We start from the raw sequence: 25,883 nt of genomic DNA on the forward strand, positions 1-25,883 counted from the left end.
TGGCAGGTTTGGTGTCCCAGGTGGGCATCTTGAATGATGCACTTGTACTAAAAGACCACTAGGTGGAGATAACAAAATTTAACAAAAAAAAACATCATAGACTAATATATGATTTAATTTAAATACAGAGTAAGTAAATACACAAAGGTTACATCCAACAACTGTATTAAAACCAATGGAATAGACCCCAGCAAGGTTAAAAATGTGACATTAAATGCACTCATCATCAGTCAAGATTGATGGATCAACTGATGGATTGATTGATGGTCACCATCAATCATCAGTTCCTCTTTTTCCTCCCTTGATATGATTCATAATGTATAGTTATTGATTGTCATTAGGCAAGAGATGACGGTTTGAAATGATGATCACGTCAATGATACAAATGATGGAAGCTGAGTGTGTAAGGTAGTAAAGTGGGTTATGACAAAAGCACACAGCAAAGTGGTTAGAAACTTAGACTCCTCCAACATTTCAGCCTCACAGAAGAATTTCAGGATTTATATTCAAGTTTTCAAACAGAGGAAACACACAGGTCAACACTGTTTCTGAGTGAAAACACTGCTGACCTGACAGACTGTTCCAGGATTTTATAATGCTCTTATTTGGACACTTGGGTGCACAACCCCTGAAAAAAAGGCACCCATGTGTTCAATCAAAGGGATTAAAAAGAAGCCACAGTCTTGATCAGTACGTTAAAGTTGCTTTAATTTCTTTTTTTAAAACATTTATTCCAGGCTGAATGATATCATTACCACAGTTTTGACATGTACATCATTAATATCTTAGTTAAACCATCAGAAAATAAAAACAGCCATAGAAAACATTGTTTGTCCATCACATCTGGACAGAGATGTATTTGAAGTCCTGTAAATACCACGCATACACACACATTTCAGACTTCTGAACATGAGCAGGGCTCTTGTTTCCATCACGTCACACTGTACCAGGTCAGTTTAATCCCACAAAGCATTGCACAGGAATTCAAATACAACTGTAAGTCAGGTATGCAGACTACACTGGAATAGTTTTATTAAAACATTGCAAGACAGAGAGTCATTCACCATTAATAAGAGAGGAAAAACGCTGCTCTTGCCTTTATTCTCCTACAAAACAGCTAGCTATTATTTTATCTTTAAACTTTGATTTTTACAAGACAGAGAAAAATAAAAAAACATGTTGTGATATGAAGAGTGTTGTAAGAGTTTAAAAACATTATGAAAGGCCATTAATCAGTGACTAGTCCCACAGATCTTAACATTGTTTGCCTCAATGGTGCAAAAAAACACTGTAAAGTACTAGACCATAGGTAGCATTGTTACCATAACATGGACATTTTCTTTCTAATAAATTCACACATGTAAGATTGTCTCGCTAATACGAGAAGTGGTCATTGATTAATAATACAATATTAAAATGCTGTACAGGAATGGTGGTTGAAAGGGGTTCGAATGTAAGGGCTCTCTCAGCTAACTACGAGATTCCAGGCTTCTCTGAAATGCTACCTACTGCATCACCCATAATGCAAATGGTTCTCAGTGTGATGTCACAGCTGTGGGAGGGGCGTGCAGTTACTACGGCGCTTGATGTGAACGTAAACAGGACAAAAGTAGGGAAAGATGGATTTTATGATACTGCAGTGTGTACTGAATGCGTATGTGTGTCTGTACAGCATGTGTGTGTGTGTGTGTTTGTGTGTGTGTGTGTGTGTTAATGTGTGTGAATGTGTGTGCATGTGTGTGTGTGTGTGTGTAGAAATGACTCAGGCTAGATAGGCTGGCCCTTGCTTGCAACCAGTCAGACACACTGATCACTGTACTTACACACAGTAACACTGAGATAGAGCAATAGCCAATCACACTGCAGTGATGTCACACACACAGGTTCACGACTACAGTTTTTATACACTGTACACAGAGTTTTAGAGCGGGAGGAAAAACCACTGGCAGTGTTCCAGGCAGTGTGTTTTACTTCTCCATCTCGCAAAGTCACCTTGAAGAGAATTTGTGCTTGTGGGTAAAAAAAAAAAAAAAAAGAAAGACTCACTACTGGTGGCTGAACTGAAGGTCGATCCACGTTCACCAGTTAACAAAATAAAAGCACAGGAATAAAGAAACAGTATAGAAGAAGAAGCAGAATACTACAGTTGGTCACAGTATTACATCCCGAATGTCAGCTTATAATAAAACATAAAAAAACACCCACTGTCCTTAATTCTGAAACACTTATGTAACATTATGTATCAGGGATTTTTTTCAGGCTCTGGGACACAACTTCCTTTCAGTAATGATGGAAAACCATTCTGCTTTTTATATTCTTGATCACATCCCTGAATGAAAACAAAACATTGTAGTAACAAAAACATTTCCATTCCTTCTCAGTGCTGATCTTCTTCTGGGACCTTGACTGGCTTACATAGCACCTGGCAAATGTGTAGTAGCAATTATATGTCCATCGCTTCCCTTTTCAAGTGTCTTTCCTGTTCCCCTTTTCTTTACAGTCACAGGGAACACATTCCAGATAAGGTTTTTCCCTTTTTTGAGACATCTGGAGGCAGTAGGAGAAGAGGACAGAATCAGGCATCCCTCATTTTCATAATATAGTTTTTTGGCACCGGTTGAGCCTTCTTATGTCCCTTGTCTCTCGCTCCATTTTCCCAAAAGCTTCGAAACAGTTATTCCACAACAGCATTCCTGGCTCATATTCAAAAATGCATTAACTGACGTGCATACTGCATGTGCACGTAAACACGTACGGAGAGAGACGTGGACACGCTTTTCAAGCTCACGATTCAAGTCTTAGTTAGATGACAATGTTAAGCTAAAGAGAAAATGTGGATGTGGTGCTAAGAGTCTCTATCTAAACATGGCTTTCTGATTCACTGGTTTATTATTTATACAGATGAGTGTTCAGTTATACTATCTGTCTATTTATGTGTATGAGTGTGTGTGTTTGTGTGTGTGTATGAGAGATACAGCAAAAATTTCCATGATAAACACGCAGCACACCACATTACCAGTAATGATTCAACAGTCGACTTTTCATGAAATCCGAATAAAGCACATGTTCACTATTTACAGCTCTGTACAATGTGTGTCTGTGTGCGTGTCTGCGTGTGTCTGTGCTTGTCTGTGTGGGTGTGCGAGCTGAATGTAAAAGTGTGAAGCGGTTCAAGTGGGGAGAGTGGCATTGCTGTCTCCACCGGAGGGCAGTGTACAGATCCCAGTGGAAGAGAAGATATTTGAAGACTAGAAGAAACTGTGGCGACGGAGCCAAGGCTTTAGTTGCTGTGCACTGTGGGTATGAGGGCTGATCCATCACAGCAGTGGTGGAATGAGCAGCTCGGGTTGTGCCTTCACGAAGAATAAGAGGTGAAGTAGAAGTAGTGATCTTGTAGGATGGGCTTTGACTGATTTTTTGGATAATTGTAGGTGAGGAGTAGAAGTTGACCTTCAAAGTGCAGTCCTTTACTGAGGTGCTTGGTTGATGAGTTCTGGCTTGCTGTGTTGCTTCAGGTGAACCGGTGTTAGTGAAATTCAGTGGACCTTGACAAACCGGGGTCCTGTTGGTGCTTAAAGCGCTCAGTTCTGGTTGAGCGCCATGTTGGGTCTTGTTGTCGGCGGTGAGAACTGGATTCAGGCAGTACTACGGTGGACTGATGTGGCTCTGGTATCTAGTGGACTGAGGACTGTGGTCTGGCAGCGGGGTGTGGCCGACTGGCCGGGTCCAGTTGGTCGTTGGGAACAGAGCGTCGGTTCTGGTCTGGTCGGTTGGTGGCCAGGTACTTCGCTCTCATACTGGAGGTGTACTGAAGAGATTGGAAGACAGTGAGGAAAAAACAGAAAAAGTGGGTGAAGAGAAAGAAAGTGAAGAGAGGTGGGCGACAGAGAGACAAACATGTTCGGACAGGACACAACCAGAGGGAAAAATCGAGATAAGAGCAGGAAATAATGAGAAGCAAGAGGGAAAGAGAGAAACAGGAAAAAAGGACATAAAAGACAAGAAAAAAGAGGGAAAACATGGGAGGATTATGATCAACCCTGATTTACAAAGAATAAAAGAAGAACAGTAGAAACTGTCACAGTTAAACATTATATATTTTAGATCAAGAGATCTGAATGGTTTAAAGTGATAGACAGATAGACAGCTAGATAGATAGATAGATAGATAGATAGAGTGACGTGAGGCAAACACAAACACACACAGGTACAGCAGAAATACTCTGACCAGTCATTTGGACAGCCGGGGGTGTTTGATTACACCAGTCATTCGTTATATAACAGCTGATTAAATCTGGATGATGTTATTGTAAATTAGCAGATGTGGTTTATTTTTGTCAGTGGTTTGTAGTTAGTGCTCTAGTTCTGATGTAGTAGGTTAGCCTGGTATGAGTTAGTGGTCTCTTGTGAGCAGCTATCTAGTTACAGTTGGAGGTCTCTGGTTTCCACGTCACTGCAGACGTCAGGAGAGCAGCTCTGCACAGGACGGATGGCGGCACCGGTCAGCCCTGCCTAAGGATGATGAATCGTGGCCATTTCGGTGGCTGCTACAGTTCAACAGTTAAGGTGGGAAACATATGCTCCTGTGACTGTTTAATGGTGAAGGGTGAGGGGGCACAGAAACAGAGGACACATACACCTCGACCAGAGAATGCACACATAGACACACTGTGGGAACAGGGGGGGGAGGGGGAGAGCAGGAACTTTAGAGGTTTGGGCTCGAGTTTAATCAGGGCCTGAACTGTCAAAGATTTTTGTACTTCACTGCTGCGTATGACCAGGTGGCATGGAGCAAGAAATCAATCTTAAAAGGTGTGCAGAAGTTATGAATACTGCTAGATTTGTTGATTAAATTTTGTCAGTCCAGTATTGTAGCCCCAAATGTTTACAGTGTTGATAGTGCATGGAACAACATCCACAACTACAGGCCCAGCAGCACCTTGTCAAAGCCAGAAAAGTCACCGTGGTTGTAGTTAAAGCAAGGTGCAGACACCTGCAAGCCTGGCAGAATTATGTCTTTTATTTACTGAAGAAAAAGAGTGATACACTATAATACTACTAAATATTTTAAAAGTGTTTGAGGTTCTCGCAAATCCCAAGAAAAATATCTGTTGTTTCGTGTTCTGCAAGTCCTCTCACGCTTCACTGACGGCCACAGTGAAACCAACCAGACTTTTTACATCAGAAATAGAGAACAACTTTGTATCAACCGTGTATGAAACTGACCCAACAATTACACTTATCAAAAGAGTCAAGCTTCTCTTTTGATGCAAGTGCAGATCCAACTATCAAGAGGCATCTTGTAAAACTTCCAGGTAATCCCAGGCTGCCAAAATGACCTTAATGAAGGCGATCCATGACCACGGTCTAGTTTTAGCACAGAGGACACTTGCAGTGGTGTAGGGATAGGGGACTACCTTCCAATATCCACACTAGCATGTGCTAAACAGCATGCATAAGAAACAAGTACATTTATCAACACCATGCTGCCTTCATTACACCCCCAACATTATAAAATGCCATTTCTGTGGGTTCTGTGGTTTTTGGTATTTCCCAGCAGCACTGTGGGTATTGGAAGATAGTGGAGGGAGAGTGTGTTCTAGAAAGTGTGCACTTACAGAGGGTGGAGGGGACTCCCTGCCAATCAGGGGGGTGTTCTCACACCGAGGGTTCTGAAAGTTTGCGTTCTGGCTCCTGCATTATAGAATAAGAGGTTACTGCATGTGGTCACCCTGCCACTGGTGCTCAGTTGTTGAACTGTTGATCTGTGGTCTGCTCATGACTTAATGACTCTCTGACAAATGGCCTCTGACAAATGGCCTCAGTAATAATTACAAGTCAGGGGCTTAAGCTTGGTACCATACAGCCAGGGGTTAAACACCTCTGCCACAGTCCAACATAGTTAACATTCTTTCTTAACAATGCACAAGAGAAAAACATCTAGTCTCACAATGGGACCCACGCTCAGTAAAATCCTACTTTTATCAGTGTGGGGACCTAAAGGCAAGTGGCCATAAGTACATATTTTTTAAAGAGTGTATAACAGTAATTCGTAGAGTCACATTTCAACTATCGACGGTTTCAAAAAGAAAACTTTTAAGATACAACAGTGCAACTGATCACTGATGTTAACAGTCAGACACCTACAAACCTTAGGCTGATATTATGAATGTCTGAATAAAACTAAGAAATATGGTTCATCTTGTTAATACAAAGTTCTAACACAGAAAACAGTACCTAAAATAGTCCAGTTTTTCAAAACTACACAAAGGTATGTTTACCTAGGCAGCCTGATATGTACAAACACAAGTCACCACACATTCATTACTGTTCAGTATTTGAAGCTCTGTTTTAGTGTTTAAAAAAAAAGTGCGTTCTATACTTCAAGGACAAAAAAAAGTAGTTCTGTATGTTTCGGTTCATTAACAGTAAATGTATAGTTTACACTACTGCTTAACTGTTTCCCAACCCTACAGTATGCTTTGGAATATAGTAATCGGTATTGTTAAACATACATACAAACATGAAAAACATGGTCCTTTAATGATCCAAAAAACTCAAAATAATACAGGACTTTAAGAATACAGATATCTAAACTATCTATTTTTTTTTTTTTATCTTAAAAGTTTAATTCTTTGCTTTACAGCAAACACTGTACTGTGCTTGATTAGCATATACCTAAAAAAGAAGCAGTGGCAGCCTGAAGATATATACATATGCTTATTTCTCTTCTGTATTTTTGTTGTATTCAGAGCAAGCAAATGCAGTCCTGTGTCAAACTGTAACACGCAGCAAGCAGGGTGTAACTGTTAACTTATACTACAGCAAGTGCAGGTCTGAATTTACGTTTTTAAAATCACGTTTTTGCTAGCATTGTGGACTGAAACAGGCAGGCTGGCTGATAAAGCAAGCATCTAAGTTTCTATCAGGATCAGAGGGAAAGCTAGTGGAGGGTTGTAACTCACTGAGTGACAAATATTGCTGACAGTGTGTCACAAAGGACATGCGAGCCATACATAGCAAAAATAAATAAATAAATAGCCTAGCTATTCTAACTTATCATATCGCAGGCAGTGAGCGTTGCTATGCTGCTAGCCTGGGTCACAGGGGGCAAGCTTGAGCTACCTATGGCAGGCAGTATATTGATCCTGCTAGCCTCTAGCTAGCGGTGGGTGCTAACTCACATGTATTCAGTGACGGGGGCATTGCTGACAGTGTGGGCTGTAGCGGGCAGGCTAGCTTCGCTACCGTAGCTGGAACCACAACTGTAGAGACTGGGCATGTGAACGCGGTACAGGTTATCGTGCACACCGCCCCGTGAGGCGCCCGACTCGTCCTCTCCGTCTTCCTCATCCGTCCTTCAATTGGTCAGGGTAAGGGCAGGGCACGAGAGGGCATGATGAATAGGAGGGGGAAAGGTAGAGGGAAGGGAGATCCGAGAGAGACAACAGAGTGTGAACAAGTGGTTGAAGAGGAGGTCAGGAGTCGGGAAGGGGTCCTTGTGCTATGACGAGTCCCCTGATACAAAAGACGGGTTAAGACCATGCCTTCAGCCCAAAGCAGCTGAACAAGAAGAAAAGGAACACGAGCAGCATTCATCTACAAAACAGGTCCACAACAAGTACAGTACGGTCTCTAATATTACTACACAGCTCAGAGTGGAGAGCTGTTTTTGTTGCTGTGTGGGGTTGCATATTATTATACTGTAGGAAGACAGTAGACTCTTTGTTATTCTCAAAGTTCTCTTAATACGAAGAAGCATGCAGTTATTTTCTTCATGCAGCCATCCTCTACTGACATAGAGGATTTGCTCCTGGTATTTTCTGCCCATTTCAAATTGTCCAAACAGTGTCAAATTTCAAGAATCCATTTTCTTTGATATAATTTCATGCATCTCTGAGTGCTCCATGGAAATTAAAGCAAAAACGTCAGGGGAAAAAAGGAGATAATATGGCTGGATTGGGCAAACCATTTTCAGACATAAAATGGTCAGAAATGTAAAACGGCCAGCAACGTAACAGAATGAGGCATCAAATAAGATATGTGCTGATTTGGAAGTTAGATCTCTGGCTACAGAAATGTACTGGCTTCGACAAAGTATGATCAATCACAAAATACATGTAGGTGTTCATATGTGGACCCTGTAATTAACACTACTTTTTTTTTTCCTCTTTGTTGTTGTTTGAAAGTCTATACCACACTAACAAAGTTACATCAGGCTGGAAATCTTTCAAAGATGTAAAGAGGGAGGGAGCTGTGTGGAGAATATTTTAGCAGGGTCCTGTGTTAACAGAGACAAAAAGGTTGAGGGGATGGTACTACCCTGACTGGCCACCAGATGGAGGTGTTTCACTGTGCAGCCCATCAAAAAGACTCAGCAGTTAAAGCACAGTCAGCCTAATGAGCAACCAATCCGGTGAGCAATTATTCTTGATTAATTCAGCGACATTATGGATTATTGTTTAGTACCTGCCGGGCCATACGGTAGCATTGCTGGTAATTCACACCCACCAACAAGCACAAAACACCACTATTATGGCACAGCTGTGTTTCATAATTCAAATCGCCAGCGTGAAAACCGTCATGTACACCATGATGTATAGACTAGAGCTCTTTGCACTGATTTTACCACGTAATTATTTGGTTGTTTGAACGGCTATCTGAAAGGGCCGTTTATCGGCCGTTTGTCGTTCAGTTTCCTCAATATCCATCATCATTCGCTGAAGCCCAAAGCATTTCCAAATCAGGACAGGGAGAGAGGAGGAAGGGAAGGAACAGAAGGAGGAAGTGGGGCATAGAAAAAAAAAAAAAACGTCGTGACACAATCTAATATAACACTGGTGCTCCAAGTCCACAGTGGAGAAAAGAAAATGAGAGAGATGTACAAACACAGAAACAAACAATGAGCCAGACTGGCAGTGCTAAAGGCAAACAACAAAATAAACAGAACTTGCAGAGAAGACTGGATGGATGCAAAGACAGGCAGGAAGATGTACAGAAGGATACAACAGCTCAGGAGGCAAATACACTTAAAGTATGACATGCATGGGCACCGAGTAGATTCTTTATGGGTCTATCCCCCGTTTTAAAGTCCATCAGCTGAATTCAGTTAGACAATTAAGACGTCAGAACTAGTAACATGTTAGCTGTTAGTGTACAGATTAAGCAGAGAGGCTAATTTAGGGATGTGAAGGTGTGTAGCTTGTGTATGTGTGTGAGAGAGAGAGAGACTGTGTGTGTATGTGTGTTACCTCTTGCCAGGCCAGGTATGTGGCACACTGCACACAATGGAGGAGAACATCAGAGCAGTGACAAAGGAGAAGAGAACCAGGTAGATGAGACCCTCAACTCCGTCATAACACAGGCCTGTTAATGCCTGAACATAGTCCTACACAGGGAAGAGAAGGGAACTCAGTTGTTAAGAAAGATTTGAGGATTTGAGGAGTTCTCTGTTCTCCTAACACAACAAACAAAGTGACTCACCATGTGTAGGCTGCGACAGTCGACCAGAGCAGTCAGCTGGTGAAGACCAACCTCCGTGGAATTCAGCACAGACTGGATTTGCTCGAGACTCCCCTGCACACACACACACACACACACAGCAAAGGTTACACATGCATGCTCAAATATAGATATCTCCTTTCGTGTACAGCCACGCACACCAGATAAACACGTGTGTTTAACTGCCACTTTCATCAAGCTCCCACTAACAAATCCACTCGTGTGAAAATAAAGACCCACAGATCACTGCACACGCAAGCACACACACCTTGGTGTTGGCGTAATCACGTGTTGCTGATCTCAGTAGCTCTGCCACATCATCCTGCATCTCCACCAATGCTTTGTGGCTCCCGGACAGCCTCTACAAAACATACAGGGAGACACAAACAAAAACGCAAACAAGTGCATCTTTTGGTTATTATATTGCTTGACAGGCTTGAACGGGTAATTCAATGTATTCTATAAAAGCAACTGAGTTGTTTGATCAAAAGAACTTTTAACTCAAACACCAATGAGGAGGTTACCTGCTGGAAGGGGTTAATTTGGCCAGAGCTGCACCTCAGGTAATACTGCAGGATATCTGGGAATATATCAATAAATACATACCAAGTGAAAATGTATATACACAGTTTAATGAAAGACAGGCAGAATATTTTCTATGGAATAGTGATAGCAGTGCCACAGTGTAATTCTGTGTTTTTATATGTGTTATGGAAGCAACATCTGTGCTCTACAGCAGACAGATAGAGCGGAAACAACTGACAGACAACAGAACTCATTAGATGAGTGCAAAGAAGGAAGTAAGGGAGGGGAAGAAAGGGAGCATTTGAGAAGTAAAGAGGGATATAAAAGGATAAAGAGGGAGAACAAGTCAGATAATGATCCAGAGTAAAAAAAAAAAAAAATGTGCTCTGAATATTTTTTTTTTTTTACATCTGGGACAAGCAGGAGGAAGAGCGAGTGGGGAATGTGCTGGGTTGCTGATGCATTGCGGTCAGCAGAGACAGAGTAAGAGCTTTTAGATACCAGAGTGTCAATCAAACACAATCCCCTTGGATACACTCACACATATACACACACACACAAAAGCACACACTTGTTTCTTAAAATAGAAGCAACATGTCAGGGTGAGATTCAACTGTCAGTGTGGAAACTGGAGTCTATTCTGGATGTTTCTGCTTATTTGTCAGCCTACAGTATCTGTATATGAGCAGTCCCTTGGTCAGTCTCCTTCTATTCCTCCCTACATCACTTAAACATTTAAGAGAATTGAGAATACTATTATATATACTATTTATAATTTATAAAGTACTTTGTTTTTCTTTAGCAGCAGAGAGCCTCCTCACCCCCAGGGATCAAAAATCTGACTGGTTTAAAAAAAACAGAAAAAGTAAACAATACACACAATCTTTGCTTTTTTCTTAAGAACTAATGGGCTGTTTTATCTCTTCAGGCCTCTAAAAATATTCAAATAAAACAATTTGAAAAGAGAAAATGACCCTTTGGTTGAACTTCTCATAACAAACAAATAAATAAATAATCTGGACAAAAGATTTGCAGGTTGGAAACACTGTTTTAGAAAACCAGTCCTGTATTTTCTACTCTGCATACCTTGGTTGATGACAGCGTTTTCCTTGGTTACCCTGGTGATGTAGGTATCCGGGGAAACGCAGAAGTCGCTGGCTGACTGTAAGAGGGTAAGTGCACATGACACATCAGGCTACAGTAACATCCACACTGAACACACTCGCTCGAGCAGTGGGTAGAGATTACATCATTGCAGAGCCAGAGAGCTCTGCGATGTTGCCATGGTTACACTTACAGCAGCGACAGCCAGTTCCAGGCCAAGAGACCCCCAGCTGATTATCAGAGTGAGAACCCCCAGAAGACAGACTCTGAAGGACAAAACAAATACGTATTTTTAAAGTGGACATAGTCAGAGACAGACTCTGACAGAGTCACAGTCTCGACAGCATTTGACTCATCCAATAGGAGCAACTTTTGGCTGTATGATGTGAGGTAACGTACCCAATCAGGGTGCCTCTAGAGTTGCGTATCAGGCCGAAGAGCACCAGAAGACAAATGAGTACATCAAACAGCAGCAGGACCAGGTAACCCAACCACCTGTAAATGTACAAATTCACCACTGTGTCTCATACAAAGAGGGGATACACGATTCCATGACTTTCAACATACAACACAGAGGCAAAACACATCAGCCTCAAAGCAAGAGGGTGTTAGTCTCTGGGGACTGAGCTAATTAATCATTTAACATACACCTTAGAGGACATTTCACATATCCCCTGGTCACAATCAGATTGCTAGCTACTTACCTTTAGTTCATTCACTGGGATTTCTACTGTTTCAGCATTAAAGCTATGGTTGGTTAACAACTTCATGCCAGCATGGTCATTTTTCATGATTTTAACATCTCTCCAGCTAATCTGAAAGGAATATTTCAAAAGGCTGCATGACTGAAAGAACATAAGACCAGTTTTCAGTTTGATGCAGCAAATACTGCTGAAATCCCTGATACACACTCCATTGCTTGTTAGTACTGGCCTGTAAAAGTCAAAGGTCTCCGTCTTGCGGGCCAAATCCTCCAGGGAGATGTCAGTATTGGACCAGAAGGGAACATCCACCATCAGCCTCACCAGCTCGTCCAGCTGGCCCTGCAGCTTTTGGACGATGGACACGTAGTCTGTCTGCTCCTGGAAGGCTGTCTCCAACTGGACCAGGCTCTCCTCCACTGACTGGTTTAAGGCTAGGGCACTGTCAGACACCTGAACTCAGATATAAAGCAAAAAGAAAAAAACAACAACAACAAAAAAAAAAACGGGTATCAGTGACATTTTTTTTTTTCATTTTTAATTGGTTTGTGAGGATTTCTTAAGGGAAACAACACAGCAGATAACTCACCAGTTTCTCCACCCCAGATATGGTGCGGTTGGCATGACGGAGGGAGTATGCCAAACGACTGGCTCCATCACTCGACTCTCCATTTCCATAGAATCCTACAGCGATGCCAGCGCTGAGAGGCAGAAAACAGGAAATAACCACAATGACTAATCCAATCATCGAATGGCACCAAATTTATATCAATATAAATTACGCCTTTTTTTCTCTTTTGCTCACAGTCATACACACATACACAAGAAAACTGCAGCAGAGACTGATTATTAAGTGCAGTTCCTCTGTTAACCAGCAACAGGCGGCACCGAGCTCCTGGTTCTTTGCTTTGGTGTCACCCTGGGGCCTCTGGCAAGCACAGGACTACCAGGAATGATTCTCTCACACACACACACATACAGAGTCTACACAATAATTGGGTCACCAGACCGCACATAATGTGGTCCTTCTGCAGCTCTGCACCGACATTCACACATGACACATGCTACGATATCTAAGGTTCCTGGCCCCAGCTCCCTTTCTTCCGAAACCTAGTCCTCCTTACCCATGTTCACACCGCAAACTAACCCCTCACCCCACCAACACCGCCCCCACCACAGCTGAAATCTTTCTTTACACTCTCTATTTCATCACATCTAACCCTTCTTCCCCGCATACCCCTCCCCACTATGCTTTATTTTCTTACTCACCCTGTAAAGCTCTAGTAGCCCCCTCCCTTCCCTTTGTGTACTGTATGTGTGCATGTGCGCATGTGTGCGTACGACTGTACTCTTTGCATTTGTGATGTCTGTCTGCACACGAACACCAGACAGATTTGTAGAGGGAAATTTATGGACATTGTTAAGGCAATTCATTCTAGCCCATTAGATCTTGAGTAGCCCCATGTTACACACAATGGCGTGTGTGTAAACACAAATTGTGCAGGTGTGTGCTTCAGTGCTTTATGATGGACTTTATGTGTACATGTGACATAAACCAGCAAATTCAGAAAAAAACAGGCTTGACAAGAGAAGCAGAATAAAGATGAATACAGTCATTAAGACGCATTGGTGTGCTTTGTATGTTGATGTAAACATGTTCTCTTTTATCTGTCCACTGACCCCTCCCTGCCTCCCACCATTTTACTCCATCCTCCCTGTCATCTCAGTTTTAACAGTAAATCATCTCCCTCCACTCCTGTTTACTCATCCTCTTCTCCTTTTCCCTCACTCCCTCTCTCACTGCTTTCTCTCTCCTTCTGCGTTCACCCCTCCTCTTCTTTGTCTTCCTCTCTCCATGAGCTTTATCTCATTGGTTTAATACCTGCTGCTCCTGTCAAGGGATTTCACGACTTTATTAACCAACAGCTTAGGATATGAGAAATAAACGAGGGGCCACAACAAGGCAGAAGTGCAGAAGTCAAACAGTTGACAGCAAACACTGGCCAGCTCAGCTGTGATTAAAATCCCCTGCAAAGGAAAACATACGTACATCAGTAAGACATCATTTTGGTTTTGAGAAACAGCAGCCTCTTCTGAATGACGCTAACTCAGAGAGACAGAGCACGGCTTTAGTCCCTGCTTCAGACCATTTTCATCTGAAATGGACTGACATCATAAACCTTTGCAGAACCTAAATGACCAAACTAAAATGCACTCAGCTGGAGCTCCGCAGACATGATAGTAAATGTTGCATTCAGTCAAAATTGGGTTCATAATGAGTTCCAAGTCCAAACAAAACCGATTCTGAATCCAAATTAAATGAATCCAATTACAGGTGCACTACATGTTTTATTTAATACTAACAGTGCAACCTGAGCACACAAACTGCTCTTCCATGTAAACATGAGACTAATTACAGTGAAAAATTATTAAAGAAACAAAAAAGAAGAGTGGTACCTAATAATTATTTTTAGAGATACACCAATCTGATTGGTATTGGCACCCATAATGACATTTATTAGCAGACCATATTTTTGATTCTATTATCAAAAATAAAATTTGATATTATCACCAAATCATCCAGGACAGAAACCTTAAGAATTCTAACTTTACTGTACAGTTTCTGTGTCAATGTAAAGATAAAATTCAGTGTTAGAGCTGCCCGTGAGATTCATTCAGTGACAGTCAGTCATAAAATTGATTGCAATGAGTTCCAGGTTGTGTAGGGTATAGTTAACAAAATCTGTGAAGAAGAGAGCACCGGTATTAGTAGACACTGTGAATAAAGGCAGCTGCATCAGTATTGGATTGATGTATCCCCAGTGACTTTTGTTATTGGCTATCTCTTAAATGATCAATAAAGGAACCATTCTCTCTATCATTCCCACAGCCCAAGGTGACATCTTAAATTATTTGTGGCCGACACTGTAAAACCCAAAGACACTGAGACACTGGGAACCAGGAAAATGTCTGGCATTTTGTATAACAAATGACTTAAACAATTAACTGACAATCAATATTGCTGATTAATTTTCTGTTGCTTGACTAATTCATAAATTGACTAATCCCTTCAGCACAATATAACGCAACAGCACACAACCTAATACAAGACACAGCTTCCATCTAAACACACTGCACCTGCACACAAACGGAGGAAGTCCACATGTAGATAGTGTGATGCCAAAAATAAGATATGATGTCATATTTAATAGTGGACAAAGAATCACACGTGCACACGCCCACAAAAGAACACACAATCACACACCCTCATGCGCGCGTATGCTCAGATCCATATCAAATATTCAAAAAGAAATATTATAGGTAATCATAAAATATTAAAGCCTTCAAAAAAACACTCCTCAGCACTGAGTCACGCGAACACACACACACATATTCACAGACATAGCTCCTCCTGACTGTATAATTCATTTCTCGTCTCTGCATCAAATCTGCTTCTGTCTCCATGGCAACCTTTCTAGGCCAGGGAGAAGGCCGAACACAGAGAAATAATAAATAACGGAGGGGGTCTAGCAGAGATGAAGAAAAGGGGAGGAGAGGGAGAAAAAGTCAGGAGAGGAGAAGCAGATGAAGTGATGAGAGAGTAAGCGAAAGAGGAATAGTTTGTATGTTTGTGTGCAAGTTTTTGTGCCGAGGAGAGCAGAGTCCACGCAGCACAGTCAAAATGCACTCTACCCTGGTGCTGGGGTCACATGGGTCAAAGACCTCAGTGTGTATACACACAGCCTTCAGAGTCAGATAAACACAAACACAGGAGTGTAGCCACCTGGCTGGCTCCCAGTTATACCACATGGGCTTTCAGGTTCAAACAAGACTGAGTGGACTTGATTGGTGCAATGTACAGTCATAAAGCACATATGGCTGCTGGTAAGTGAAAACCTTGTATCTCCAAAATGTCAGCTTAGCATGAAGTGAGAAGAGTGTCCATGTTTTATGATTGATAGGGGTTTTTTTTGACAGTAAAGCTTTATGAGTTTTTAAAGGGTTACATCAGGCCGTCCTGCCTCGACTTGTGTTTATTCATCTCTCCAAACTTACAGACTGAGCATACTGAATTAAAAAAAAAAAGAAATTTTACAACTTTCTGTGAATAAATGTGATTCAGTTTGTGCTTCCACCAATGCATATGAGACAGGATCAATCAATTGAGCTCTGTGAACTACAATATGTCATTTTATTGTTGTTTCAGTTGTGTCTTTCTTCACACGAACAACTTTGTCTGTTGTAATCCACCTTAACTATTCAGAGTTTTTTATCAGCTGCTATAGTGATAAAGAGGGGCGTGACACGCATCTGTGGCCGCAGTTAACAGTGGAACTTGGGACACTGCGGTTACATGTAGATCCCTGATCTTCCTGCTGTTTTATTTTCTATTTTGTAGGCTTGCTGGTGGAGTGGCACCATGTAGCAGTAATATATGCAGTAGAATAGGCAGAAACAGGCACTGCACCCTGTCATCAAAGATGTTTCCATCAGCCTTTATGGCATCATCTCTTTTTTGACATGCCAACTTCTTAACCTCAGCCAATTGTAAAAAACTTTTTTTAATTCTAACACTTTTTTTCTGCATTTCTGGCATTTCTTCAAAGGTTTTTTTTAATGTGCAAATTTAAAATGTGCATAAAACTGGTGGAAGGAAACATAACTATTAATTCAGGGATACTTACAGTGCTGTAAGTGCACACAGTGTTAGTATAAGTAACTGTGTGACTCAAGCATAGTGGCTGTCCTGTACACTTTTAGGGGCATGCTCTATACAGCTATACACCAACTGGCTGTGGTATGCAGAGCCAACCAATCAGTGCAACCCCCCCTTAAATCCCCAGAGACAGGTTAGAGTCTCTACTTAAGGCTACAGGGTAATTCATTTAAATGGGGAAAGTGATTAACTGTATCAACCCCTTACTCAGTCAAGTATCCTTAATAAAATAAATTGTATAACCTGTGGAAGTGGTTGCAGGGGCAAATACACACGACTTTTATGTGTAAAAAGGTGTTAATCTATTAGAGATAACCTCTCACCTGCAGACGAGTGTGGCGATGATGACGCACCAGGCCGTGCAGCAGCAGTCAGCGCTAGGCTGCTGAGAGTGCGTATGGGAATGCGAGGATTCGTCACTCTTGCGTCGCCGGCAGCAAAGCCAGAACGAGTAGAAGAGGAGAAAGAGGAGGTCCAGGGCCAAACACACCAACGCCGCAGCACCAAGCAGCAAAACAGACTAAACAGAAGAGGGGGGTGAGAAACAAACAGTTAGTGGCAACAAGAAATGAAGGATGTTTAATTTTTCTGTCAAACTTTGGGCTTAATTCATTCAGTACACAAACGCATCACATTTGACAGTTGTCCTTATCACAGGGAAGGGGACAATTTAGGAAGTGGGTTAAGGATACAGGAAGCAAAGTAGCTGATATGAGCAGAAACCAGATACACAGAGAGATCACATGATTTAGTTTTTCCTCTGCAGACAGATGCACACAGATACACCAATTGTGCTCCCCTCTCCAGGCTAGAAAAAAAGTGGCTGTTAAATGGGCGTTTGATGGATACCATGAAAAACACATTTGCACACCATCAAACACGTACACCTCCACAGAGTGAGCGGAAGAGATGCTGTTGGGGAGCTGTGTGCGCTAGAGACCCACCACACAGATCACATACCCTCTAAAAGCTTTGAAGTGTAAAAGAAGGAAGGGGTGGTGGGGGCAGACAGACGGAGAAGTGTGGGGGGGGGGGGGGGGGTGTAAATTTGGAACAAAAAAAAAAAGAGACAGGGTGGAGAGACAGAAAAGAAAGAAGATGTGAAAGAAGATGACTGAACACTAAAAAGGGAGAAATGGATAAAGAGATGAGGGCTGTTACAGCAATTTGTCTGGAAGTGATGAAATCTTTTTTTTTATCACATGAACAACTGCAATGTTAGTTTTGCTGTCCCCTCTGGGGTTGCCTGGAAAAGTCATTCCACTGCAGGACCACGCAGAGACAAAGGCACGTTTCTGGAAAACCAAAATCTCCACCTGCTAGACCACTTTAGACAAAGGAATCCTGCCACAGTTCAGCTCATTCAGAAACAGCAACATTGTGATTCAGGGGACTCCTCGGTGGATGATAACACAGGCTGACTCCACCTCCAAGATCCTCACAGACTTCCTGGCTTCCCAGACTTCTAAACTGCCGATTTTTCTACTGACCTCATTTCTTCCTCACTGCCAGCCAGCAATTTCCTCACCCTGTGGCAATTTATGCACCTCTGCCGTAAACATACACATGTATTGTAAGAAGGTGTATGTGTCAAAATTGACATATTATTCAAACATGCATTAAATATGATGTTTTTTGTGACATAAAGCATTATATTAAGGGGCAGAGGTTCCCAACCTGGGAACCAGGGGTTGCAAGATGATTAAATGGATAGGAAAAAATTATCTAAATTATTTCTTTCCTCTCATATCACAAGCAATACTTGTGAACTGCTGAAGAACTGTGCCTCTTCAGGCTTTGAAAATTTATTCAAATAAAACAAAGATAAAAACCTGAACTTGTCTCAACCTAAACAGTTAGAAACCCATGTTTTGCGCTTTTAAATTAAAACTTTGACCGGATGATGGATCCTGATGAAAAATTCTTTTTTCATAATTTTAATTTTTCATATTTTGTACAGACTGTGTGCAAATGTCTGTACAAAATATCATGACAATCTCTAAAATAGGTGTAAAAGATGTTTTAGTCTGGACCAAAGTGGTGACCGCTAAAAACACAACAGCGATCTCCATTGAGACTTCAGATTGTTTGTGCAAAATGTAAATTATTGCTTATCTGAAAGATGTGTCCGATCCATGTGGCCTGATTTTGCGATACTGCTTTTCCTAGGAAATTTCTGAATTCAGATACTGTTCACACGAATCAGTCACACAAGAGCCAGCGGATACACTGTCACTAACTTGGCATTGAAGACACCAATCTCTTTTCACATTGAAAACAGTGCAGCCTAATAAGGTCAGCATTAAGTGTGAACTGTGCCAGATGTATATCCAGGTCAGCAAAGGGTAAAGTATCAAATCTGGTGGGCTCCAGCCCATCCATCAAGGCTTGTAGGTCACCAAACTAGACCACTACAGCAGACAGGAAACAACACACATAAATGATTTTCAAACAGGATTCAAACGACTATCAAAAGCATCAATACACCTACATTTCCTGACCTATGAGCCTACAGAAAGGAGATATGAATTATATGTATTATAATCCATTTAAAACCATTATAGTGCTTGGGTGGTGGTAACAACGTTAGTTTAAATATTACCAACTAACTGTGGCTCTATACTACATTGCAACTTGTAATAAAGTTTCATCTGGCACAATTCTGCTTTTCTGTGATAACCACATTATTATTTTCTTGTGGGAGAGTAGTTGGCAAACTAGGGCTGAACAAGAGGAAATCAGTTGATTGCTTTTTCCCTGGCTGCTTTTCTCCAACAGGTTAAAGAAGACGAGTGCAGGATGGGAAGAGAGGGTCCTAATGGGAGAGGAGGGGGAGATAAGCTCTGCAGATTCCTAGTCTTTGGTATTATCCACTCTTATTATCTCCAGGCTTAGCCAGTGATAGAGACGTTGTGCTATGGTAAAAGCGTACTACAATACTCTAATGCATTGTTTGATCTCCTGAGTTTAAAATCAGCATTAGGGCTTAATACCATATAGAGTAAAATGCATTAAGCTCTGTAAAATGAGAATGAAATGTCATGCAACAGTATATAATGATGGGTGTTTTCATGACATCCATTTTAAACCATGCTACAGGAATGACTATGGCATGACACAGGTACCACACAGACAATAGGGGAAGCGTAAAACACACTAGCAGACACAGTATAGTATTTTAATTAGGAATTAAACTGTACAGCTGAAAATAATAGTCAATCAACAAAACATTAATTGGCAGCTACTTTGGTAAGTGACTCAGCTTCTCAAATGTGAGGAGCTGCGGCTTTCCTTTGGTCATATACTCCTGATAAAACATGTAATCTGAACACGTAAGCTCCAAAAGAACTTTAATCTGCATTTTTTCATCTAAAGTAATATAATCCCTATAAAGCAATAACAACTGACCCAGGACACTTGGTGTATGGGCTTAATGTTAAATTTATAATCTGACTGTGGCCCAGGTCTCTCCACTGTGTACGATGGCCGCTAGATTAACTGTCAGGCTGACAAACCATCACAGCAGATTAAGTGTGGATCAATTAGCTACTAATAAGCATGTTGAGCTTGGCTGTGCATGTGTGTGTGTGTGTGTGTGTGTGTACTTAGACGCACATCTATGCTACTAGAGATCAGCTTGCCGGCTGGAGGAGGGGCTAAATGTTAAACGCCCAGGCACAGTGATCTACTTTCAATCTGTCCATTTAAGTGTGTGTATGTGCCCTGCTGTGGATGTGTGGATGTGTGTGTGTGTGTGTATGATTGAGCTGACAGGATCAATCACTTCCACTTCAGTGAGTTGTCCTTGCACTCTCCCTGCCTGCGTGTTACTCTGTAGTCTGGCCTTGCCTACTATCCTCTCAACTTCTCTCTGGAGGCACCGGCTGACCTCCAGTTCATTCTGCTTATATTCACCTGTACTACTGGGTCAAAGTGCAACCAAAACACTAACAACAAAATCTGTATTCAGACAAAGGTCCGTACAGTCTGTTTTTAATCTTTACACAAGAAAAAAGATTCAAGAGTGGCACTTTTTTTTGTCTTTCATCCTGTCTGATCCTTCTCAAAATGCTATGAGATAATGTCTTCCACTGTGCAAACTGTAGCATACTACTCAAAAAATACCAATTACTGACTTACTTTCCACAGCTGGGAATATGTGTGTGTTATTACGGGTCACATGATTCCTCTGTAATGTTCTGCAGCTGTTTTACTGTGGCTGGTAGCTGACTCTGCGATTCTACCATAATACAAACAGATGAACACACACACACAAAAACACACTCACGGATAGGCACACATGCTATTCCAGTGCCTTGCAGAACCTCAGGATAAGAGCTCCTATTTCAGCTCTTCAGGAAAAAAAAAAAAAACATAAATCAGTTTTCTTGCAAAAAGCCACAGAGTCAGCATCCCCAATAAAGTCAGAGTCACCAGAGACGAACTGCTCTGGTGAATGAATACTAAACAGTCTGTTTGTTTAAGACAAAAAAGTCCTGCATAAGAAATAAAAATAAAGAAATTAAGTGAATGAGTGAGTGAGTGAGTGAGTGACGTAGTTTGAGAAGAAGTTTTGAGGGTCTTCAGAGCTCAAGAGCTGAATACAAATGAACCTGTGCCAAATCACATCAGAAAGAAAAACACTACACAGAAGAATCTCTTTCTATTGTGTGAGAGTGTGTGTGAGTGTGTTATGTTGTGGTGTGGTGACGGACTCAGTGCACTGAGGGACACTGTGTAGGACCTTGTATGCGTGTGTGCGAGTGTGTTTGTGTGTTTCTCAGCTGGATGAGTGGATGCATGAAAGCCTTTGAGACAGATATACTGAGCCAATCTAAAGACAGGCTTCAGTGAAAGAGTGAGAGAAAGAAAGAGAGCATTCTTTCACAACAGTCGACAGCCCTCCCCTTCCCACTCTCTCTCTCCCCCTTTCCCTCCCTCCTTTCTCCCTCCCTCCCCCAACCCAATTCAGCCTCCTTCTTCTTGTTCTTCTCACCCTGTATCTCTCCCTCTCCCTCCCCCTCGTCTAGCCAGAATTAATGATTTCACCCTGAATAGAGCCCCTATATTCACTCACACACACACACAAACCCTGAGGGAGATCTGTGACCTCACCTCGACAAACAACACAAAGTGCTAAATACACACTGACACGGAAACGAAACATACAGAATATAGCATATATACATATGGCACATATAATATGCACAACTACTGTACATACAAATAACGTACAAACAAACATATGATCATAGTGCAGAATGATCAGTGACATAGAAACAGCGCCGGCTGCTAAAATATGTCAGGATGTAATTAGTCTAAAAAGGGGGTCCTTAAAATTCCAGTGGTCACACACATTGACACACACACACACAAAGACCCTTAGTTAAACACTGAATAGCTCGCAGGAAGTGGCTATTTGGCAATTTAGAAGCACCTCCCATGGCTCATCGAGCCTTCTCTCTCTCCTCTCGCCTCCAATCAGTCTCTTTTTATCTTTCTCACTCCCCCTCCTCCCCCTCTCTCCCTGCTCCTCTCTCCAGTTCTCATCTCCCTCCCTTGTTCATGGCCGTGGGTGCCTTCCCACGCTCAGCTCTTGAACTTGCACGCCCTCCCTCCACTCCCCATACATGTCAGCAAACTATATTGAGAGGTGACTGCGGCGCATGAAATGTGGGACTCTAAAGGATGTGTCTCAGCTTTATGTAGGCTACCAAGACTGTGTTTTCTGCTGCAGAGACCTGGAAGTCACCTTGTTTAGAGATTCTAATGAAATGCAGCAAAAGTGGGGCAAAGCCCCTCTTAGAGATGGAGCTGCTCTCTAAGGCAGTGCTGCCGACTCAAGGAGTGTTTTATCAAAGAAAGACTGCAATTAGTTTTATGCTTTTAACTTATGCTGATGATTTTTTTTCCTTCCGGATTATTTTTTCAGTTAAGTGTTTAATTGTTTAGCAAATAAAATGTCAGAAAATAGTCCAAATTTGTCCATCAAATGTTCCCAGAGTCGAAGATGATGTCTTCAAATTGTATGTTTTGTCCAGCCAATAGTCTGGAGCCAACACATCCATAATTAAGCACAATATTAAAGCAGAAAATCCTCACAATTACGAAAATAGAAAGTAGCAACCATTTTTTTCTGTTGACTAATCCACTGGTTCCCACACTTTTTGTCTCGTGCTCTTTGGAGAGCCAGAAAGCAGTGCCTACTCACTACCCCAGTCACAGCTTCTCTGTCTATGAGCTGTAAGTACTTCACCCAAAGAGTAATGTTCCCTTCCCTGTTTTAACAGTTTTAAGAGTCCTGAAGAGGTAAGAAAATCAATAAATAATCAATAAAAATAAACATCAGTTTGTGTCAAAGAAATGTTTTGTCTTTTTCTGACCTTTCTTGCTATTAATCTCACAAATTAATCTCAACCGCTCACATTTATATTGCAACCATTTGGAGTCCTGACGCCCAGGTTGGGAATGACTAATCGATTAATAACGATGATGGAGCAAGTAGGGGGTCAGTACCTTTATCAAGGACGTTTCTCTGTCTCTCTTCCTCTCTCACACACACACATACACAAAGCATCGATCGATGCAGGGAGGGAACCCACAACACTGTGGTTGTAGGACAGCCTCAGTCACTACTTGGCCACTCTGCTGTGAAATTACAGCGTGGGTAAGTGGCAGGAGGTGGGATGAAAAGGTGATGCTGCATGATGCAGGGGATGATGAATTCTGAGTGGGAAGTAATTATTCCCCCGTACTTGTCTTACCTTCTGGTACTCCGAGTCCTCTGGTCTGAAGTCACTGCTCACCAGCTGGAATTCGATGTTGAAATGAGGCAAACGATGGAGAAGATTCACCCACCAAGGTGGAGAATAGTTCACTACAGCTGCCATCCTGATGCAGCTACCTGCCGGCCGTCACTTCGCTCTATAACCCGATTCCTCACACAGACACTGTGAAGAAATTCATGACCATTGTAAGTCAAAGGGGCAAAGAAATTACTTCATGTGCAATTCACACTTCCTGTCGTGGCTGTGGGAGAGCTGGAAAACAGTTAGTATGAAAGTAGTTTCTAGCAAACATAGTGAGAAAGATTAAGGTACAGCATCAACAGTCTTTGCTTCTAATACTGTTTACCACCAAAAACTCAAAATCTGCCTCCATCAACTACAGTAATCACTGATGACTGGTATTATGACAAGGCCGAAGTGATGAGTTATCAGCAATTAATCACTAACAAGGGTGGAACAAACATGTCAATCAGCATTAACATGCCAAAATATTGCACACACCTTCTTGCTGTTAGTTAGGAATACACTTAAAAGGTATGACTTTTTTTTTTTTAAATATCTTATTCCATGTAAATTTCACAATAATTTGCTTTTTTGTTCATTCGCATTGATTGAAAAGACTTCAGCTGTGAAACACAGGTTATCTCTTCTTCACTATATGTGCATGTCCTTAACTATCAATGACATACCTGTACATGTTGCTGTGTGCAGGTAAAACGGCTAAAACACTGCAATATGACACAATTCATTTCGGTTTTCTTTAAAATTCTGTTAACCTGAAAATCCTTCGTAATGAAGAGGATAAATGTTGCCAGTTAAGGGCTGTTTTCCTTTACAGCTCCTGGTGTATTGTGGGTTGCTGCCTTCTAAAATGGCATGTAATGTGCGTCTATCCTAATCAATAATTGCGGGCAATATATTAGTGTCATAAAACAACTCACTACTCTCATCACCAAAAAAACAAAAAAAACATTAAATGTAGCTTAGAGGTAATCTTTGTCCTAACATTTTTTTTAAATAGCCCATCGTAAGCAAATATTAAACCTATGAGGTCATGCCGTATTTAGACATACTGTACATGATTTATGACAGGACAATAGCATGGCTGACAGCTACCTCGCATAACCCAATTTACGCCCAAGCTGCAACACACAGGCTTCGTGAGATAAACGTGCTGTGGACGGTGAAATGGCCGTTATATCAAAACCCTCTACACAAACACACACACACACACACGCACATCCATGACTCTTTCCGTTATACTGAATTTACTGTACCAACACATGTAGGTCAACTCAGTCGCGGGCATCCTCACATATTCATGCAGCAAGCCTTGTTCACTCTTGTGCGTCGAGTCAATAAAATGTTAGCAAAGCCCGGATTAGCTAGCTTTATCCCGCTTTGTCCGTTAAAACTACCGCAGTCTCACAGAGTCGTCAAGGCAACGAGGAGGAGAAAAGGCACGAGCTGGCTTCGGGGCTCCATGTCTGTGGAAACCGAAGCCCGTGTGTCTGAGCGATAGGAACCGTGTGTATGACCTTACCTAGTGAAGCCCAAGCGGATGCAGACTCTCGTTCCGTGTAGTCCAGGCCGGCGTATATTTCACCTATTGTCTTCCCAGATCCGGTGGTGGATTTGAACACCACAGCCGTGCGCTGCTGCATCAACGCGGCCGTACCGAGCTAGCTGCAACGAGCGAGTCGGCTGGGGTCCCAACCACATTGAAAACAACGGAATAACGGTCAGTGACCCGGTCCGCTCACATTTCACCCAGACGCTTTCCCGTTTAGACTACCCTTACCCGTCAGCAAACAACGCTACGGAAGATTAAGGGTTAAACTCGTTGACCCGCAACCCAGTCTCTTTTTTTTTTTTCTACCTTTAACGATGCCGTCGTTTTCTTTCTCCTAAACCATGACGGTCTGTGCTCGTCGGCGCTGTTCCCACGATGACCGTCGGTTCAGTGCATTTAGCGCTGCGGCTCTTTTCAATTGGATGATATTGTTGGAGCGTGAAGCAAACACGGTGTTTAAAAAGCCCTGGAGGACGGGGCTTTGCGGCAGCTCCAGCTCTGCAACTGTTAGGGAGTGTGTGTGTGTGTGTGTGTGTGTGTAGAGAGAGAGAGAGAGAGAGAGAGAGAGAGAGAGAGAGAGAGAGAGAGAGAGAGAGAGAGAGAGAGAGAGAGAGAGAGAGAGAGCAAATGCGCAGACAGACCACCCCCTGACGATGAAATCATGGTAGTACAGTAAGGAGTTTTCCGGCAGAGGTGAAAGATGCATTGAGATTTAAGAGTAAAAATTTAGTGAGGAGCAAAACACAACAACAAAACCAAAAATGCATTTTTGAAAACAAAAACATTTTAACATGCACAAAACCTGATATTGCTGACCAGTCTTGATTAAACTCTAAAATTTTGTATTTTCTAAGCTCCTAATACAGTATATTTTTGTGTAAAATAATCATCTAAACAGTGACTACAAGTGCCTCAAAACTCTACGGTACCTGAGTGAAGACGCTTACCTTTCCAGCAAGAACCACATCAGATCAC

General features: G+C 41.9%; 1 protein-coding gene across 4 annotated transcripts; it reads right to left on the reverse strand.

Moving 5' to 3' along the window:
* Nucleotides 1-691: 691 nt before the first annotated feature.
* LOC121180985 (protein tweety homolog 3-like) lies at nucleotides 692-25,417 on the reverse strand. 4 transcript variants are annotated; one of them, XM_041036712.1, is made up of 16 exons: nucleotides 25,215-25,417; nucleotides 24,879-25,039; nucleotides 23,312-23,497; nucleotides 16,871-17,067; nucleotides 12,420-12,531; nucleotides 12,063-12,283; nucleotides 11,529-11,624; nucleotides 11,323-11,395; nucleotides 11,112-11,187; nucleotides 10,025-10,080; nucleotides 9,769-9,861; nucleotides 9,483-9,575; nucleotides 9,251-9,387; nucleotides 7,184-7,357; nucleotides 5,618-5,693; nucleotides 692-3,808 (listed from the first exon to the last, which is right to left on the reverse strand). In XM_041036712.1, exons 3-16 carry the CDS (start codon nucleotides 23,435-23,437, stop codon nucleotides 3,674-3,676), a joined length of 1,665 nt encoding a protein of 554 aa, XP_040892646.1. In that variant the 5' UTR covers nucleotides 23,438-23,497; nucleotides 24,879-25,039; nucleotides 25,215-25,417; the 3' UTR covers nucleotides 692-3,673. The 4 variants fall into 4 exon arrangements, with proteins under 4 accessions (XP_040892646.1, XP_040892647.1, XP_040892645.1 ...); XM_041036713.1 differs by lacking the exon at nucleotides 24,879-25,039; XM_041036711.1 differs by having other exon boundaries at nucleotides 24,879-25,417.
* Between the last annotated feature and the right edge of the window lie 466 nt (nucleotides 25,418-25,883).

Source organism: Toxotes jaculatrix, chromosome 4 (assembly GCF_017976425.1).
Source record: "Toxotes jaculatrix isolate fToxJac2 chromosome 4, fToxJac2.pri, whole genome shotgun sequence".
Lineage (NCBI taxonomy): Eukaryota > Metazoa > Chordata > Actinopteri > Toxotidae > Toxotes > Toxotes jaculatrix.